Genomic DNA, 16216 nt, shown 5'->3' with positions numbered 1-16216 from the left:
AAAGAGATGGAAATTAAGAAAACATGAGACAAGACATATTGAGAGAAAGAGAACAAAAGTATAAGAAGGTGAAATAAATATGGTGCTAATTAAATTCAACAATAGGAACTCGTTAGTAAGCTTCTATAAAATGTAAAAAGATTTACAACTCCTTATCCTCTCTCCTAATAGATTATCAAAGGGAAAAAACTATAAAAATATTTTAAAAATATCCCTCCTCTCATTTCCTTCCGCTCATTTCTTTTGTATACATTCGAAGCAATTTCATCGAATATCCTATCTCACTTCCTATATTTTATTTAAATTCTTTTCTTGACCTCTTAGCAATTCGATAAGGGCCCGTTTGGTTGCTGGAATAGCACAGGAATTAGCATTGAAAATTAGAATACGATTTATATTCCCTGTTTGGTTGGCAGAATTGGAATGCAGAATAGGATTACGAATTCCCAAAATAGCCTAAAACAAGCTTTTGTCTAATCCCAAAAATACTTGTAATTGGATTTGCCCTTCCCATTCTCAATCTCAATTAATCGTATTTGACAATCTGTCAGGTCTGTGTTCGACGAGTTATATTTTTGGGGTTAGGTTGAACTCCCGCTCATTCTGTTGTTTGTTGTTTGTGAAGAATGCTATGTTTCTGCTCATTTTATTGTGAAGAAAGCTACGTTTCCACTCATTTTGCTGTGAAGAAAGCTCATTCTTCTATTTGTGAAGAAAGCTCGTTCGGCTGTTTGTGAAGAAAGCTTCGTTTGTTTACTAGGGAAAGCTTCAGGGTTGAAGGTGCTAAGATGAGCTCTTCTACTATTTTTTCCCCCTTTCTACCCTTTTGTCTCTGCCATGTTATTTTTTCCCCCTTTTTGCCCTTTTGTCTCTATCGTGCTATTTTTTTATCAGAAATTGGTGTTCTACACGTCTGTGGTTTAAGCTAAATGATGAATTTTGAGAGATCAAAGAGCCTTCTTATGCAAAGAAAACATATTGTTTGATTTCGGGTCCCCACCAAGAAAGAGAAGACTTTCAGTTTGGTTACTCAAAAACTATGCAAGTACATATATGACTAGCGTGTATATACATTAGGCCAGCCTTATCCTGAATTTAGAGATGCTATAGATTTGCTATATCCTGCATGTAATATTTATGTTTAGCCATATATCACGATATATTCACTTTCTAAAACCGCCCGCACAACCTAACCCAACAGGTCACATAGAGCAACTTTCTGTGAGCATTTAAGATGCGAAAAGAGAGAGGAATATTCATTGGTCTGAAGAACATATATTAGGAATGAAGATAGCAAAAGTAGCTGATCCCCTGGTAGGATTGGATAACTCAGTTGTCATAAGAGCTAGCAGCAGCCGATCAATCAAACTGCACGCCCTTTAACCTCACTGCCGACATACATTAATTTGCTTCAAGTTAAGAGTATCGCCCTGCTTCAAGGTCTAACACAAAACTACCATCTTACAGTACCCAATAAGTGATTTCAAATTAGCCATGATTGGTATATCCTAGAGTCTAGACTCCACAATACTGCATGTTAAGTTTATTCTAAATCTTATTTTGATCAAGATTATGCAATGTGCCATCTTCCTAGACAACTCAACTCTGATTTGGACTGTGTAAAGTACCATTTTCCTAAACTACCCAATTCAGATGAGAAGCGTGTAAAATATTATGTACACTCTTCCCAAACCCCCAATTGACTAACCCCTCTGAATATCTGCTACAATATAACATGGACATGTATACGCAGCATAATGACTTGCCCCATCTTTTCCCTTTTCTTTAGGCTTGGTTTTAGCTATGCTCAACATATGGAATGCCAATGTTGATATTTTCTTCATCTATTTTTATCTCACAAATACAAAAACAAGCTCAACTTTCACCAACCTCCACTGAACTCTCTTGTCTACACACATAAAAACTGGATACCTTGCTATCTTTTCTGGACCCAAAATGAAGGGAATGCTTGCAATGTACCTTGACATGTCATAGAACATTACCATAGAAGAAATGTATAGAGCATTGACATCATCTATGTGAGTACAAAGGCCTAATACTACTATAACTAAGTTAACACTTTATGAGAATGATAACATTTAAAGTATACCACTCCAACCTTCGTGTTTGCTTAGCTTTGAATGCCAATTTGTGTTCAGTCAATTATTACTACACCAACCATTTCCACAGCACCATTTATGCTGATTGCATGAAAAGTAAAAATTTATTACGTACAAAATCAATGACAAACTAGAAGAGTAGATCCATACCTACAATCTAGATTATTTTGTCCTAATTCCTGGTTCCATTCATCATTTCTCTACATATTTTTTGTGATTTATGCTCTACATTTTGTTAAGAAGTGTCCTCTCTTAAATGGTATTTTGAGATGATAACGTGTAGAACAATAAATATATGATCAAGTTTTGGTGAGCCCATTTTTGTTTGACTTGTTTTTGCTTTTTTGAAACTGACATGTGCTGAATTTTTTATTTATGCAGTTGTATATCTATGTTTATGTTTAGGAATTTCCACTTTGTCAAGTTAGAGATATATCTAAGATAGTACTAATTAGAAATATTCATATCATGTGAAACATATTTCATCTTAACTTTAGTTTTTAAATCATTCTGAGGGTTGTTTGACATATTGAGGGTATCTATTGTGTTAAATTAATCATTGTTATTTGTTATTTAAGAAATGAACGTTCAATAGTTGTCATGAAAATGCCACATTTACACATCAATTAGAAATATATAATGATGATTTTTAAAGGCTTTTGAGTTGGATATGTTACAATTTATCTGTACCTAATAAATTCTCTTCTTTGAGTCTCTAATAGTTAATTAAAAAATGGTATGACTTCTTGAAGTTGTAAACAAGTTATATTGATGCTCCACATGTATAGTACTTTGCATTAATACCATTGATAGGGACATTGATAGTAGAAATGGCTATTAACATTCTTCAACATTGACTTCTGTTTGAAGAGTGTCTCTTCCAAGTACTTATAATGATGGGATTGAGACAGACCCATCCTTATTGATGGGTGTCCTTGAGTTTCTTGTCTGCATCATCATCTTAATAGGTTAATAAAAATGGAGCTCTAAGTAGTGTTAATTGGACTTGGATGCAAATATTAAACACTCTTATCTGTGCACTAAAATAGTTCCTTGGCTTGAGGTTAATGACTATGCTTTTTGGATTTGCTAAGAATCTACCTGGATTAAATCAAGAGTTTTTTGGGCTCTTAGTTGGGATTTGACACATAATTCATCATCACGTCAGGATGTCTGCATTGTTGTATGTTGTTCATAACATCATACCTAATGTGTAAGCTTCATCCCTTTAGGTTTTGATTAATGATGTAGTCCTAACTCTAACAAATGTAGCTGTGCTTTTATTTCTTTTGTACAGATCTTAGCCTCTTATGCTATTATTAAATTGTTCCACCGAATTCTTGCTTATCTCAATTAGACCTCTTTTTTTAATCTTGTGTGTTGTGCATAAATGATACCTCTTTGTTCCAATGTGCATAAATGATACCTGCATACATTTCATATAGAACTACATCAGTCAACTTCTTTGCAAAAATTGAACAAAGAATGGTAACTAGGTAAAAGTTTAATCTAATAGTAATTGTACAAATTTTATGTCCAACAAAGACCTAAGATAAGAAAGAAAAGGAACAAATCAATTTTAACACATATACCTCAACATTTTTTGCCCAAAATTAGTTGCCACATGAAGAGCTGAAGCAATTATTTTTTGTAATATTTAATGGCAGTAAATATGACTCATTTCCATGTTGTTTCCATATGATTTTCCATGTTGTGTCCATGTTGTTAGTAATCACTCGTCAATATCAAATACTATTTGTGGAGATTGCAAAAAAAGAATCTAATAGTAACTCCATTATGTGGTTGTAGGTTATCTGATGGATCTTATTAATGATATTGAGGTTCATGGAGCCATAGTTAGGAAGATCAAGATCATGCGAATACTTTTTGTTTTGCTTGCCACATTAGCAGTATACATAGTAGCATCTTCACAAGAGGCTAGAAAAGATAGGCATAAGCGAAGAAGAGCTACATGTCCTTTTTATAAGCATATTATCCATTCCAATAACACAGATTTCCATGACCAAATACGAATGAGTAGAGTGGCCTTCTTTTGGTTGGCCAATATTCTAAGGCAAAAAGGGAGCATTCAGGATACGACAAACATAAAATTGGAAGAACAATTAGTGATGTTCCTCCACACCCTTGGGCACAATCTAAGGAATTGAAAGATTGGCCATAAGTTTTCTCACCCAGGAGAGATGGTGAGTTGACACTTCCACAAGGTCCTAAAGGCTATCTTAGGGCTTCATAGAGATTATGTTTCACCACCTATTGCAACTACACCTCCAAAAATAGCTAGGAAGAACCATTTTGATCTGTATTTCAAGGTAAATATCCTAGTGGCATGTATTTCATTGCTAGAGAGTTATGATTATTAATTTATATAAGAAATTAATATTGCTTGTTATAGGATTGTATTGGTGCAATTAACGGAACCCATATGCCAGTTACTGTTGATGTGGACATTCAAGCAAAATATAGTGATAGAAAAGGAATTTTTTCACAAAATATCTTGGGTGTCTGTTCATTCGACTATAAGTTTCAATACATTCTTGCTGGTTGGGAAGGGTCTACAACAGATAGTCGAGTGCTTGCTTCAGTTCTGTCTAGAGTAGATCCACTTGTGGTTCCTCCTAGTATATTAATTCATATTTGATATGATTATATTGTCATTATATTAATTCAAAATCTTTATGTTGTATTTTGACTATATCTTTATTTCCATTTGTGTAGGAAAATTCTATTTAGTTGATGCTAGGAATCCAAATGTACCAGGATTTCTTGGCCCTTATCGGTGTACATGCTACCACCTAAAAGAGTTTTGTAGAGAAAACCTGATTAGCACTCCCCAAGAGTTATTTAACCACCGACACTCCTCTCTTAGGAATGTGATAGAGTAGACATTTGGTATATTTAAGCAATGCTTTCCTATATTGAAGCATGCAACATCCTATAGCTTATTTACCTAGACAAATATTGTTTTGGCATGTGGCATACTACACAACTTCATAACCATAGAGGACGATCTTCCATCCGAAGTGGATATTGAAGAGGATGATGATCGTGCTGGGATAAATGTGCCAATTCTTGAGACTTATGGAATGAATCAGTGAGATAGAGATGATTGGGGGAAATTTCGAGATGAAATAGCCCAAAGGATGTGGGAAGACTACGACTCTTGTGCTTAGTTGTATTGCAAAACATTAGCATTTATTTGCACTTTTTAGTATTTTGTTCATGGATCAGAACCTATTGATGATTGTTTTGTATCATTTAGTGCTATTGGAATCTTGAAACTAGTCTATTATGACATGTTTACTGGAATCTTGAAACTAGTCTATTATAAACTAGTCTGTTATGACACATTTGTTGGAATCTTGAAACTAGTTTGTTATGACTCCTTTTTCTTCTGATGTATGACTGTAGGTTTATTTTCAGATTTCTCAGCTTTTTAATTTATCTGATACTTAATTCTCACTTCTAAAATATTCATTGCCTTATTTCCATGGTATTTTTTTTATAATTAAATCTTTTCATACTTTATTATATGTATTTATTTGTTATGATCATTTACTACTTAATTTGAAAGTCTGCCTATGTTTTTTCCTATGTCTAATCTATGACTGTTGCAAAAGTATACTACATGTTTGATCTTTAGATTTAACTTGAATGTATTGTTTATCACCTAAGTTTGTCTGCTCAACAACCCTTGTCCCATTGGCCCCTTTCTTGCGGTTCTTGTCTAAGACTAAATTCCTTATATCTGCATATTCTCAACTTGATAAAGCATCTTCATCAAAAATAGGCTTTGAAAAATCCATTTTCTCATCACTACTAATAGTTCCCCAATTTTGATGACCACTAGGAGCTGTCCTTAAATTGTCTTTCTCACTTTGAGGATGTCCAACAAAGAAAGAGGAGTCTCTCCTTGTACTTGAATCTTGGGGATACATTGGATGACTATTGTCACTAGAATTATCCAGCCCTATGTCATTCTTCTTCTATTAGTTTTGAAGCTATGGGGTTGTTAATCCCATCATCATAATGCTAGGAATCAACTATGTGTATAAATGTTTTCCTATGAAATCCTTCCTTGGGCATATGTCCATCATTTGGAGCTAACATATCCTTGGGTCTTTTATCCTTTCCTGCAGATGCTTCATTTGAAGTACAAAGAAAATCATATTACAGGTTAATAAGCATTGTATTGATTCCCTTGAACAGCTAAGATTCACACAAGAAAGACTTTTTGCCATTCTCTTGAGGCAGATTGGACAAAGGAATGGGATGCTCACCACTCCATTCAGCTAGGGAAGGCTTTAACTTCTCCTTTTGTGCCAAACCTTTAGAAGTCAACATTGGTCGTGTGGTAGAAGCATTGCTTGCCATCATTAGTGGTTAAAATCAACTACACCTTACAATAAGCCATTCATAAAAATAACACAAAACTAGCATTTTTATAATGCAAGTTGTATTATGGTATAGGCTATGCAATCACAAAAAATTTACTATCATCAATCTTCATTTTACTTGGTTTTGGAAAATGGTATACCTTGCTCTGGAAACAAATCTGGGTTCTTGTCAGACCCAAGAGTAGGAAAATCAATAGATTGCAGGGTAAATCGAGCAAGCTGATGATGCATTATATTAAAAACAAACTAGAGATAGAAAATTAGCTTTTAGCACTTCCATCCAAAAAAAGTAAGTTTTGTGATCTCAAGAGGCATTACCAGCTTCTGGCAAGTCCCAGATCCTCCCCATGGATTATTTGATTCAAATGATGAATCTGTGAAATGAGAGAGGTGTGAACTCCCTGGTCTTGACTCTGCACTACAAGGATGAGTTAATGTTGTTTGTGAGTGACCCATACCCAATGCCTCTGATGCAAATGAGGGGTAGCTTGTTGCATAACTCCACAAATTTGGAGTAGTAGGTTCGTGAGAATGGTCACTTCCCACAGTTGATGGACGAGTACCACTTCCTCTAGATGAAGGACGAGCTATATTCCAGGTGCTATCAGTATGGAGTAAAATATCTTTTCTTTTAGGATGTAGTATAGAAGTAAAAACTGAAGTTCACTGCACTACTGCATGAAGTAAATTTCATAAAAAATATTATGATGTCTAGAATCCTAACAGTACAGCACACACTGATATAGCATTAATTCGTTAACTTTCTTACACACAAACACTCATTCTCAAATGAGATATTTAAAGCAAAGAGCAAAAAAGGATATGCCCAGTGTCTTTAGGGGTTAGTAAGACATTACAACAACTATCTTAAGGACTTGCATGCCATATTTTGATTCTGGTTTAGCAATGTTAGTGTGTCCATACAAACATTCTCAAGTGATTAAAAACTCAAGTTAAATGAGGAACACACTAAATTGTGTCAGGGTGACATGAAGCCAAGATTTACTATATTTGACATGATATCCATACTTTGTTATTACTACTTGTATGGTAGCGGAATAGCCCATTGTAGTGGCCACATAGCTACCTCACAGAAACTGTGTAATAGCACCACTCTGGCACTCTTCACTGTTTTACTTAGGCTTCTCCAAAGCAATACCCAATCTTCTCAACTTTATCAATTAAGGAGTCCTCAACTTTATCAATTAAAGAGCTGATTGTTATTCCAATCACCAAAAACCATAGGTCATAGCAGTTGGCATCTACAGTACCATATTTAATCTCATAAATCTTAATTACTAACTTTAATGTTAAAAATATGTATGCATCTTCCATTCATATTCCCTTATCTGCACTTTTTTCAAGTTAGCAGCATAAAAGGCTTCTTTGAGTTCTTTTAATGCAACAAAGCAGATGTTTTGTTTATTATAATAGTAGCTATTGTCTACCAGAGAGACCTTAGATTTGTCTACAAATAATCACATCTCAATGGGGGTTACCTGCTTTTCTTACTTCCTGAGAAAGATACCTTATTTTGTTTGGAAGTTCTATCTCCAACCAGTATTCTCCAGAATCCTTTCTCTCAGACTTGAGAAAAACAAACTATATAGTGATCCCTATCATCTTCATCGATTCACTATTAATGTAGTGAAATGTGATGGTGAATCCCTACCAAGTTAAATTGAAGGTAAACCATGTGGCGTAGTTATCACATATACTTATTGATGGACAATATTTGAACATGATCACAACAGATCAGGAAGTGTGTGCTTGTTTGTTTGATGGGATATTTAGATTTCATTTATTCAGGCATAAAACAAGCATGCTGTTGATAGATGAAAAAAATTAGAATTCAAATTCATAAAGAATAACTAGTAACCTATATAATAGATTATATGAATGACTATTTTCTAAAACAAGGGAAGAAGAGCTGGATTGTACATGGCAAGAGATGATCATTGGTAGACTTGTACAAATGGTAATAAGGAAAGTTGGATTATTTATAACATGGCCTTAGACAAAGGATTGAGGAAAATGGAGGAGAATAGATGTGCATAAAAATAAGAATTGGCAGAAGGATATAGAGCTAAAAAGATCTATAAAGATTTTCAACACTACTTAGGAATAGGTGAATGAGGCGAGACCCTGTCTAGTAGAAAAATATAGTGTGTTTGTTAGGCAAGTTTAGAAACCCAACTCCATTAAAATCCAATCTTGAATTAATGGGAAATGTGTAACTGCTATATGGGAAGTCTCCTTACTATTCTTTGTTGCTGGAGTTGTTGCTGTAATTAACTTGTTTACTAAATTTTTTGCATTTAAGCTAACTTGCAAGTGTAGCAATGTGGTTGTATTATTACTAGATACCCTTTTATATTACTAACATATCATAGTGTAGTATTGTATAATCATTTTGTTATGTCAACCATTATATTCGATGTGATTGTTGGCAAAAGATTTATGTTAGATATTGATTGGTTTTTGGAAGTTCTACAGCTACCCATTGATAGTTGTAAAATGTCAATCACCAATCTTTTAACAAGAATGGATGAGGAGGTACATGTGACTACGGTTGCTACTTTAGCTAAAAATGCCAAAGTTGTGTGGGCAAGAGAGATGGAATGAAAATTTCTTGATTTTCTTTTTGATCAGATTCAATTAGGAAGAAAAGGTGATGGGGGCTTTAAGAAAGAAGCTTGGACAGTAATACAAAAGATATTCAATGAAGATATGTATATGAATCTTGGAAAGGACAACTTTAAAAACAAGTTAAAGATGTGGAAACAAGGTTTTAGAATTATGAAAGAGCTATGGAACATGAGTGGTTTCCCTTGGAATGAGATGACTCAATGTGTCGATGCCAAGGATAGTGTGTGGGACGAGTTGCTGAAGGTAATGTTTTGTAGATAATATTTTAATATCAGTAAATTATCTATCAATCAATTGTAATGAAAGACATCTAATTCTTTAATTTTTCCATCATGTAGAGGAGTTGCTTCAAAAATGCTAGAGTGTACAAGAGGCAACCGTTCTTCTACTTCAATGAGTTAGCAATCATTTTTGGGAATGACATAGCTGAAGGAAATGCAGCAGCAACAGCTATTGAGACCGAAGAAGAGGGGCAACTATTTGAAGAGGCTGTTGATCTTGACGATGATGGGGGCTTCAATATGCCTATGGATGGGGGCTTCAATACTAATGAATTTGAAGAAGAGAAGGTTCAATCAAACAATTCTACTACATCCGTAAGACCAAATCCTTCTAAGCCAACAGCAAGGAGCAAAAAGAGGAAGAAGCCAAGCATGGCTAATTGTTTGGATGTCATATGCGAGAGCATCCAAAATATAGATCGAGGCATGACTAAAGGTCATAGTATAAATGTTGATAAAAGAGAAGAGAAGCATGATATGTCAAGTGCATATGCTGCCCTTAAGGCCATGCCCAGAATTACTCAAGAGACCATGATTGTAGCATATGGCTTTTTTACATCTGAACCTACAAAAGCCTGGGAATTCGTAGGGATGACTAAAGAGGAGAGGGAAGCGTACATTAGATATAAGTTCGAAGGAGCTCTATAATATGTTACAATCTTTATGAACTTAAAAATATTTTTGAGACTATTCGTGAACTTAATATCTTTTTGAAGCCATATGTGTAATCCTGATAGCTTATATTTTATGCATTACTTGCAATAGTTGTTTCTATGTTGACGGATATAATGATATTGTTGAGTGGTTCAAACTTGTGAATATCTATATTCTCAATCTTTTCTCTGTTTGCTTCAGCTTCAGTGGCACTGTTTTACTAATAAGTAATGCTTGAATTATGTTTTATGAATTACTCGTACAAGTTGTTTGTATTCCCCTAGTCATGATGTATTTCTATATGTAGTGCTTTTATGTATAAAATAACTTATATGCATTATTTTATTCAGCAATCTGCACTGCTGTTATGTACAAAATAACTCATATTGTTGCTGTATGCACTTCTCTATTCAGCTGTATGCACATTTTCTATTTAGCTATATGCACTTACATTTGTATTCATGGTGAATACTTGAAGCTGTACTTCCACATTAAACACTCAAAAATATGAAATTTAGGTCCAAATACTACAAGATGCTACTACGTACTTGTCCAGCTATTACCTGTGATGTAGTGATGATAAAACACTCTTTAGCCACATGGCAAAGCACTCCCACATGCTTGTCAACCAGAAAAAAAGGCAATAGCAAATCAAGTAGTGTAGAAAGAAACTTCTTCTCTTGTTTATGTTGAGTTTAGGGTGTGTTAGTAAGTTGTGGGTTGTATCTAGATACATCCTAGCATATTAGGATGTATCAGATATGTTTCTATTATGAATTGTTGCCTGTACATGACACTTTGGATATGATACATCGTAACATGAGTATGGGATATGATTCCAATGAAGCCAAAGTTGTAATAATACATAATCCTTTATTACATTTGTCATCAAATTGAGCTCAAATAGGTTGGTACAATACTAAAAACTCTAGAGCTGTTGGAATCTCATTTAGGATATTAAAGGTTCAGTTCTATCTTTTATGAATGTAATCAATTTTATTGTTTTGGGATATAGCCTCCCTTATTATGCTGCTTAATTGTGTATGAGTTGGGAAAAGTTACATATCTACTCATTTCAATTGCTTTAACTTTATATTGATTATAGATAGTCATAGGCAGATTGTGAGCTGTGATTACAAATGTAAATGTGTATGTCTTCACTGTCTATAGATTAGGATTATAAATCTGAGTTCACAGGTTCTTTATACATTCATAAAACTACAAATTTGCTCCTTTTTATTTTAGAACATTGTAAGTTTAGATGAGCATGCCATGAATATTATTTTAGAAAACTAATAATCATGTGTCAAAAGTTGTAAGTCACAAGGTATTTGGAACGCTAGCAAGATTGGACTGAGAAGTCACAACATAATCCATTGAATACAAATATCAAAATATATTTTACACTTTTGTAGTAATTTCTCATTATGTTTGTTCATTATTTATATAGGTCGATGGATTTGACAACTTCTTCAATGTGTCGATGTGGTGCTGGACCTGTAGCAATGAAAATGTCACATACAGAGAAAAATCCTGGGCGTAAGTTTTTGTGTTGTCCAAATAAAAGAAATGGCTGCAATTTCTTTGAGTGGGTCAAAGATGACTCATCTACATCAACCACATCAAAATCTACACAAGAAGAAAGGAAAGATTGCAAGTTGTGCATTGTGCGGGAGACATCTGCTAGGGAGATTGGTTCCATGGCGAAAGTTGAAATCACATTTCAACGTAGACTTAATTCTATTCTAATATTTATAAACACACTATTGGTGATGGTGATTGTAATTTTACTAATGAAATGACCATTTTGTAATAAAGAACTTATGATCATGGAGACTAAATCTTTTACAAACTTATGAAATGAGCAAATTTTACTAATTTGATGAGTATATTATTGTGTATAACAGTTTTTGTGTTTATATCTATTCATTTAAAAAATATTAAAAAAAAATAACTTTACCAAACTTATGAAATGAGTAAATTTTACTAATTTGACAAGTATATTATTGTGTATTCATTTAATAAATGTTAACAAAAATAAATTTATCGAACTTAAGAAATGAGAAAATTTTACTAATTTGACAAGTATATTATTGTGTATAACATTTTTATGTTTATATCTATTCATTTAAAAAATGTTAAAAATTTTTTTTACCGAACTTATGAAATGACTAAATTTTACTAATTTGACAAGTATATTATTGTATATTCATTTTAATAATTGTTAACAAAAATAAATTTACCAAACTTAAGAAATGAGCAAATTTTACTAATTTGACGAGTATATTATTGTGTATAACATTTTTATGTTTATATCTATTCAATTTTAAAAATATTAAAAATAATGATTTCTTATTATTTTCATTAAATAAAATAGATTTTTAAAAAAAAATCTCTTTACAATAAATTGAAATAATTAACCCAATATAATAATATATTAAAACAAATAAAATATATTAAAATATAAACTTAACTGTATTCCAAATCCAATTTTGTACAAACAAACAAGGGAGTAACATATTCCCAATCAAATACTATGTGAACCAAACAAGAATGGGATTGGTCTTTTCCATTCCCATTCTCCATTTCTATTCCTATTCCAAATTTCCATTCTAATTCTCTATTCCTACGCTTGCAACCAAACGGACCCTAAGTTAATTGCCAGCGCATTACTTTTCTGCGCTCCTCTATTTTTAATCATAATGTACTCATTAAAGCAGTGAGTCTATATTTTGTTGACTCACTGTTGACCCAAACCTGCAATTCCATCTCCAACACTTTTCTTAGGGAGATTCCAACTCGACATTCGCAACTTCAATTGTAGTACAGCAAACGAATAATAGATTTAAATTATTTAATTAATAAAAAAATATTTCATTACTGGAAGGAAAAATAGTAAAATATCTCTGTTCATTTTTCGACTCCCTGTTTCCGCGTTTTTTCTTCACTCACTAATTTCTCCTTCCTTGCTTCATACGACTGGATTTGGTCAAGTGAGACTGTATTTCTGTACTGTTCCTTCCTTGACTCACTATTTCTGCCTGCTTTCCTTTTCTTCTTCTACAAATCTCAGACCAGGAGATCTGAGATTCATAACTTGCTTTTGCAGCAGAAGTATTCGTATTACTTACTTTTCATGGGTTTCTCATGTAATCTCTTCCGCGTTCTTCTTATATGCTCTGCTGCGTTGTTCCTTCATCATGTCTTGGCATATCCTTCGCATCAGAAATGTTCTCCTCATTCGTGCAACCATTCCCTCATCAAATACCCCATCAACGACTGCGCCTCTGCTACTGTTGAGTGCAGAAGGAATCAAAGCACTCTATTATATATTTCTTCTTCTTCGCAGTTCTGTCCGGGAGAGGAGTATAGGGTAGTTGGAGATATCACTGAGTCAAGTTATACAAACAGAACTATTCGGATTGCCTGCGACAGTTTTCACGATAATTGCGATACCCGAACGTACAATGATTATGTTGAGGACAATTACGACCGGTCAAGGTCGGTATTTTCTCTTTCTGATAAATATAAATCGGGAAGCATTCTTATCTGTGAGAAGGAACCTTCGTACAGTAACATTCTCCAACGCGTCAACTGTTTGGAATGCCGAAGCAGAGACACTTTGTGCTACTTCTTTCCTTATCAATTGTCCCCCTCAACAAGTGACGAGAGTTGCGTAGAACGATATGGTGTTGTTATTCCGAATAACAAGAGTTACAACATCAGTGATGAAAAGAATCTGAGTGAGCTACTCCACACAGGATTCGATGTCACATGGAATAAGAGCGCGGAGTGCTCGTACTCCTGCGAAGCCTCTGGCGGGAATTGTTATTATTATGGCACCTCTGATTATGACAAAGCATGCCTTTGTTCCGGCAGTCTCCACGCACAAAACTGCTCCGGAGGTAAGTTTCATAGATCATAACTTTATAATTAATAGTTAAGGCATGACGAAAAGGTTCGTCAAATATAATCAAAAAATAAAGAGAAAATGCAGGAAAAGCTTAAAACAATATTTTGGAAAAAATTAAGCTTAGGACATTGAATTTGGAAGGGAAGTTACAAAATAGAGAATGAAGCGTTATTAATTAATTGTTTAGTTCTATAATATGATTCTGCTTTTTGTTGTAGAAAAAATAGAAGACTCTTCCGATGAACGGACATGGGATAATAGGGCCATGGCAGGTAATTTACTTTAGATTGGCGGCTTTTTACATTAAAACTTAATTGTCTGTTTTAAAATTTCCATAGAAGGATAATGGGGCCATGGCTTGTTCATTAGAGTTTGCCATGTATTTCATTTCAGGTGTAGCTATATGTGGTGTCGTTATTATATTCACCATCATCTTCATTTACGGAAGATTTAGTAGAAAGAAAAGAGAGAAGCAAGAGGAGCAAGACATCAGAGGATATATGAATCCCCTTGATTCCGCACCTCCCTTAGTTGAGAACTTCTTACAAGCAGGAATTCCAACAAGATATTCTTATCGTCAGATTAAAAGATACACCAAAAGTTTTGCAATCAAACTTGGTGAAGGAGGCTTTGGTACAGTTTTCAAAGGTGAGCTTCCCAATGGATGCATGATTGCTGTTAAGACACTTGATAAATCTAAACAAAGTCAAATTCAATTTTTGAATGAAGTGGCTACCATTGGAAGGATCCACCACTTACATCTTGTCCGACTCCAAGGGTATTGCTTGGAAGGTTCTAAAAGAGCTTTGATTTATGAGTTCATGATCAATGGTTCTCTTGAAAAATACATCCATGAAGATGATCAAAATGTGTTGAATTGGAAACAGTTGCACTCCATTGCAATGGGTACAGCTCGTGGGATTGCATATCTACATGATGAATGTCGAAATAGGATATTGCACTGTGACATAAAACCTCATAATGTATTGCTGGATGCCAATTTCTCCCCAAAAGTTGCAGATTTTGGTCTGGCAAAATTAACAGATAGAGAAGAAAGCCATGTTTCTCTGACAGGCGCTAGAGGAACCCCTGGCTACGTGGCTCCAGAGGTGTGGTCTAGAAGCAATGGACCTGTGACTGACAGATCAGATGTCTACAGTTATGGTATGTTGCTCATGGAAATGGTGGGTGGAAGAAAGAATTTTGATATGAGAGCAAGCAGATCCAGCAAATTTCACTATCCAGAATGGGCGTTCAAACAGGTGGAAATGGGAGAATTCAGAGAGCTGAGAGGAGAAGTTATAACAGATGAGGAAGATGAAGCAATAGCTAAGAAGTTGAGTATGCTGGGGTTGTGGTGCATTCAATACAACCCTTCTCACCGGCCTTCCATGAGCAAAGTGATTCAAATGTTAGAAGGCACTGTTGATATAGCCATACCGCCTCAGCCTTTTCCTGTTGATACACCAGTCCAATTAACAGCCTCGGAATCATCTTCTAGCATGTGATGTGTGATGTGTGATCACAAGGTTGTAAAATCTTAGTTCTGACACTGCATTTTAGTTCATATTAGATGCATGGAGGAGCTTGACTTTCCTGTAAAGACCTCAGAACAGAGGTAATTTAAGGTTCAGATTTGCCATATCAACGAAGAATCCGTGTTTTGAGTTCACATATTTGGTGCCCTGTTTACTGTGTCTTTAACTCTTTTATTTTCCCCTGTTTTTAAGGATCTACAAAGGTCTCATTCGCAACGTGTCATCTATGTCGCATTGCTTATCTTCATCTTAACCGTCGCCATTTGTAGCCCATTGGCATGTTATTTAATCTACCTAGACACTTTAATCTATCAGGTTAACGCTGCCTTAAACTTTCTTGCATTGTAATTGTGAAACTTATACCTTATAGAAATGCATTATAATATGCAAAATTGTTCATACAACTTAACGGGTAGTAATAATATTGATGAACTACAAAGGACGGTGCCATTCTGAAGTTAGAACAGCGGACAATATAAATGGGGAACGACGAGAACTAACGTCATATGCTTACCCTAAATGGGGCCTTTCCAACCAATTTAAAGCAAATAGTTTTGCCCTCTACAACCGAAAGAAGCGAATATTTATATATATTATATATCATAAAGTATTTCGTTGCAGGGAGTTTAAATAACAAGTCAATTCT

The 16216-nt window shown here is 34.4% G+C and overlaps 2 protein-coding genes across 2 annotated transcripts; both read left to right on the top strand.

Annotated features, from left to right (window-relative positions):
* Positions 1-9079: 9079 nt before the first annotated feature.
* LOC149558817 (uncharacterized) lies at positions 9080-10113 on the top strand. Its single transcript, XM_089831063.1, has 3 exons — positions 9080-9091; positions 9188-9427; positions 9523-10113. Exons 1-3 carry the CDS (start codon positions 9080-9082, stop codon positions 10111-10113), a joined length of 843 nt encoding a protein of 280 aa, XP_089687189.1.
* A 3042-nt stretch (positions 10114-13155) lies between these two features.
* LOC149558816 (putative receptor-like protein kinase At5g20050) lies at positions 13156-15706 on the top strand. Its single transcript, XM_089786174.1, has 3 exons — positions 13156-14024; positions 14251-14304; positions 14426-15706. Exons 1-3 carry the CDS (start codon positions 13256-13258, stop codon positions 15538-15540), a joined length of 1938 nt encoding a protein of 645 aa, XP_089642300.1. The 5' UTR covers positions 13156-13255; the 3' UTR covers positions 15541-15706.
* The last annotated feature ends 510 nt before the right edge of the window (positions 15707-16216 follow it).

Source organism: Cupressus sempervirens, chromosome 5, assembly GCF_028749045.1.
Source record: "Cupressus sempervirens isolate cs-2001-9-10 chromosome 5, ASM2874904v1, whole genome shotgun sequence".
Classification (NCBI taxonomy): domain Eukaryota; kingdom Viridiplantae; phylum Streptophyta; class Pinopsida; order Cupressales; family Cupressaceae; genus Cupressus; species Cupressus sempervirens.
The sequence above is the reverse complement of the archived record's forward strand: the minus strand, read 5'-3'. Positions and strand labels throughout refer to the sequence as shown.

Coding starts and splice junctions, on each gene's coding strand:
- LOC149558817 (XM_089831063.1), top strand. Junction 9,428..9,522: donor TGTGGGACGAGTTGCTGAAG/GTAATGTTTTGT, acceptor TCCATCATGTAG/AGGAGTTGCTTCAAAAATGC.
- LOC149558816 (XM_089786174.1), top strand. CDS start 13,256: ATGGGTTTCTCATGTAATCTCTTCCGCGTTCTTCTTATATGCTCTGCT. Junction 14,025..14,250: donor CGCACAAAACTGCTCCGGAG/GTAAGTTTCATA, acceptor TTTTTGTTGTAG/AAAAAATAGAAGACTCTTCC. Junction 14,305..14,425: donor GGATAATAGGGCCATGGCAG/GTAATTTACTTT, acceptor ATTTCATTTCAG/GTGTAGCTATATGTGGTGTC.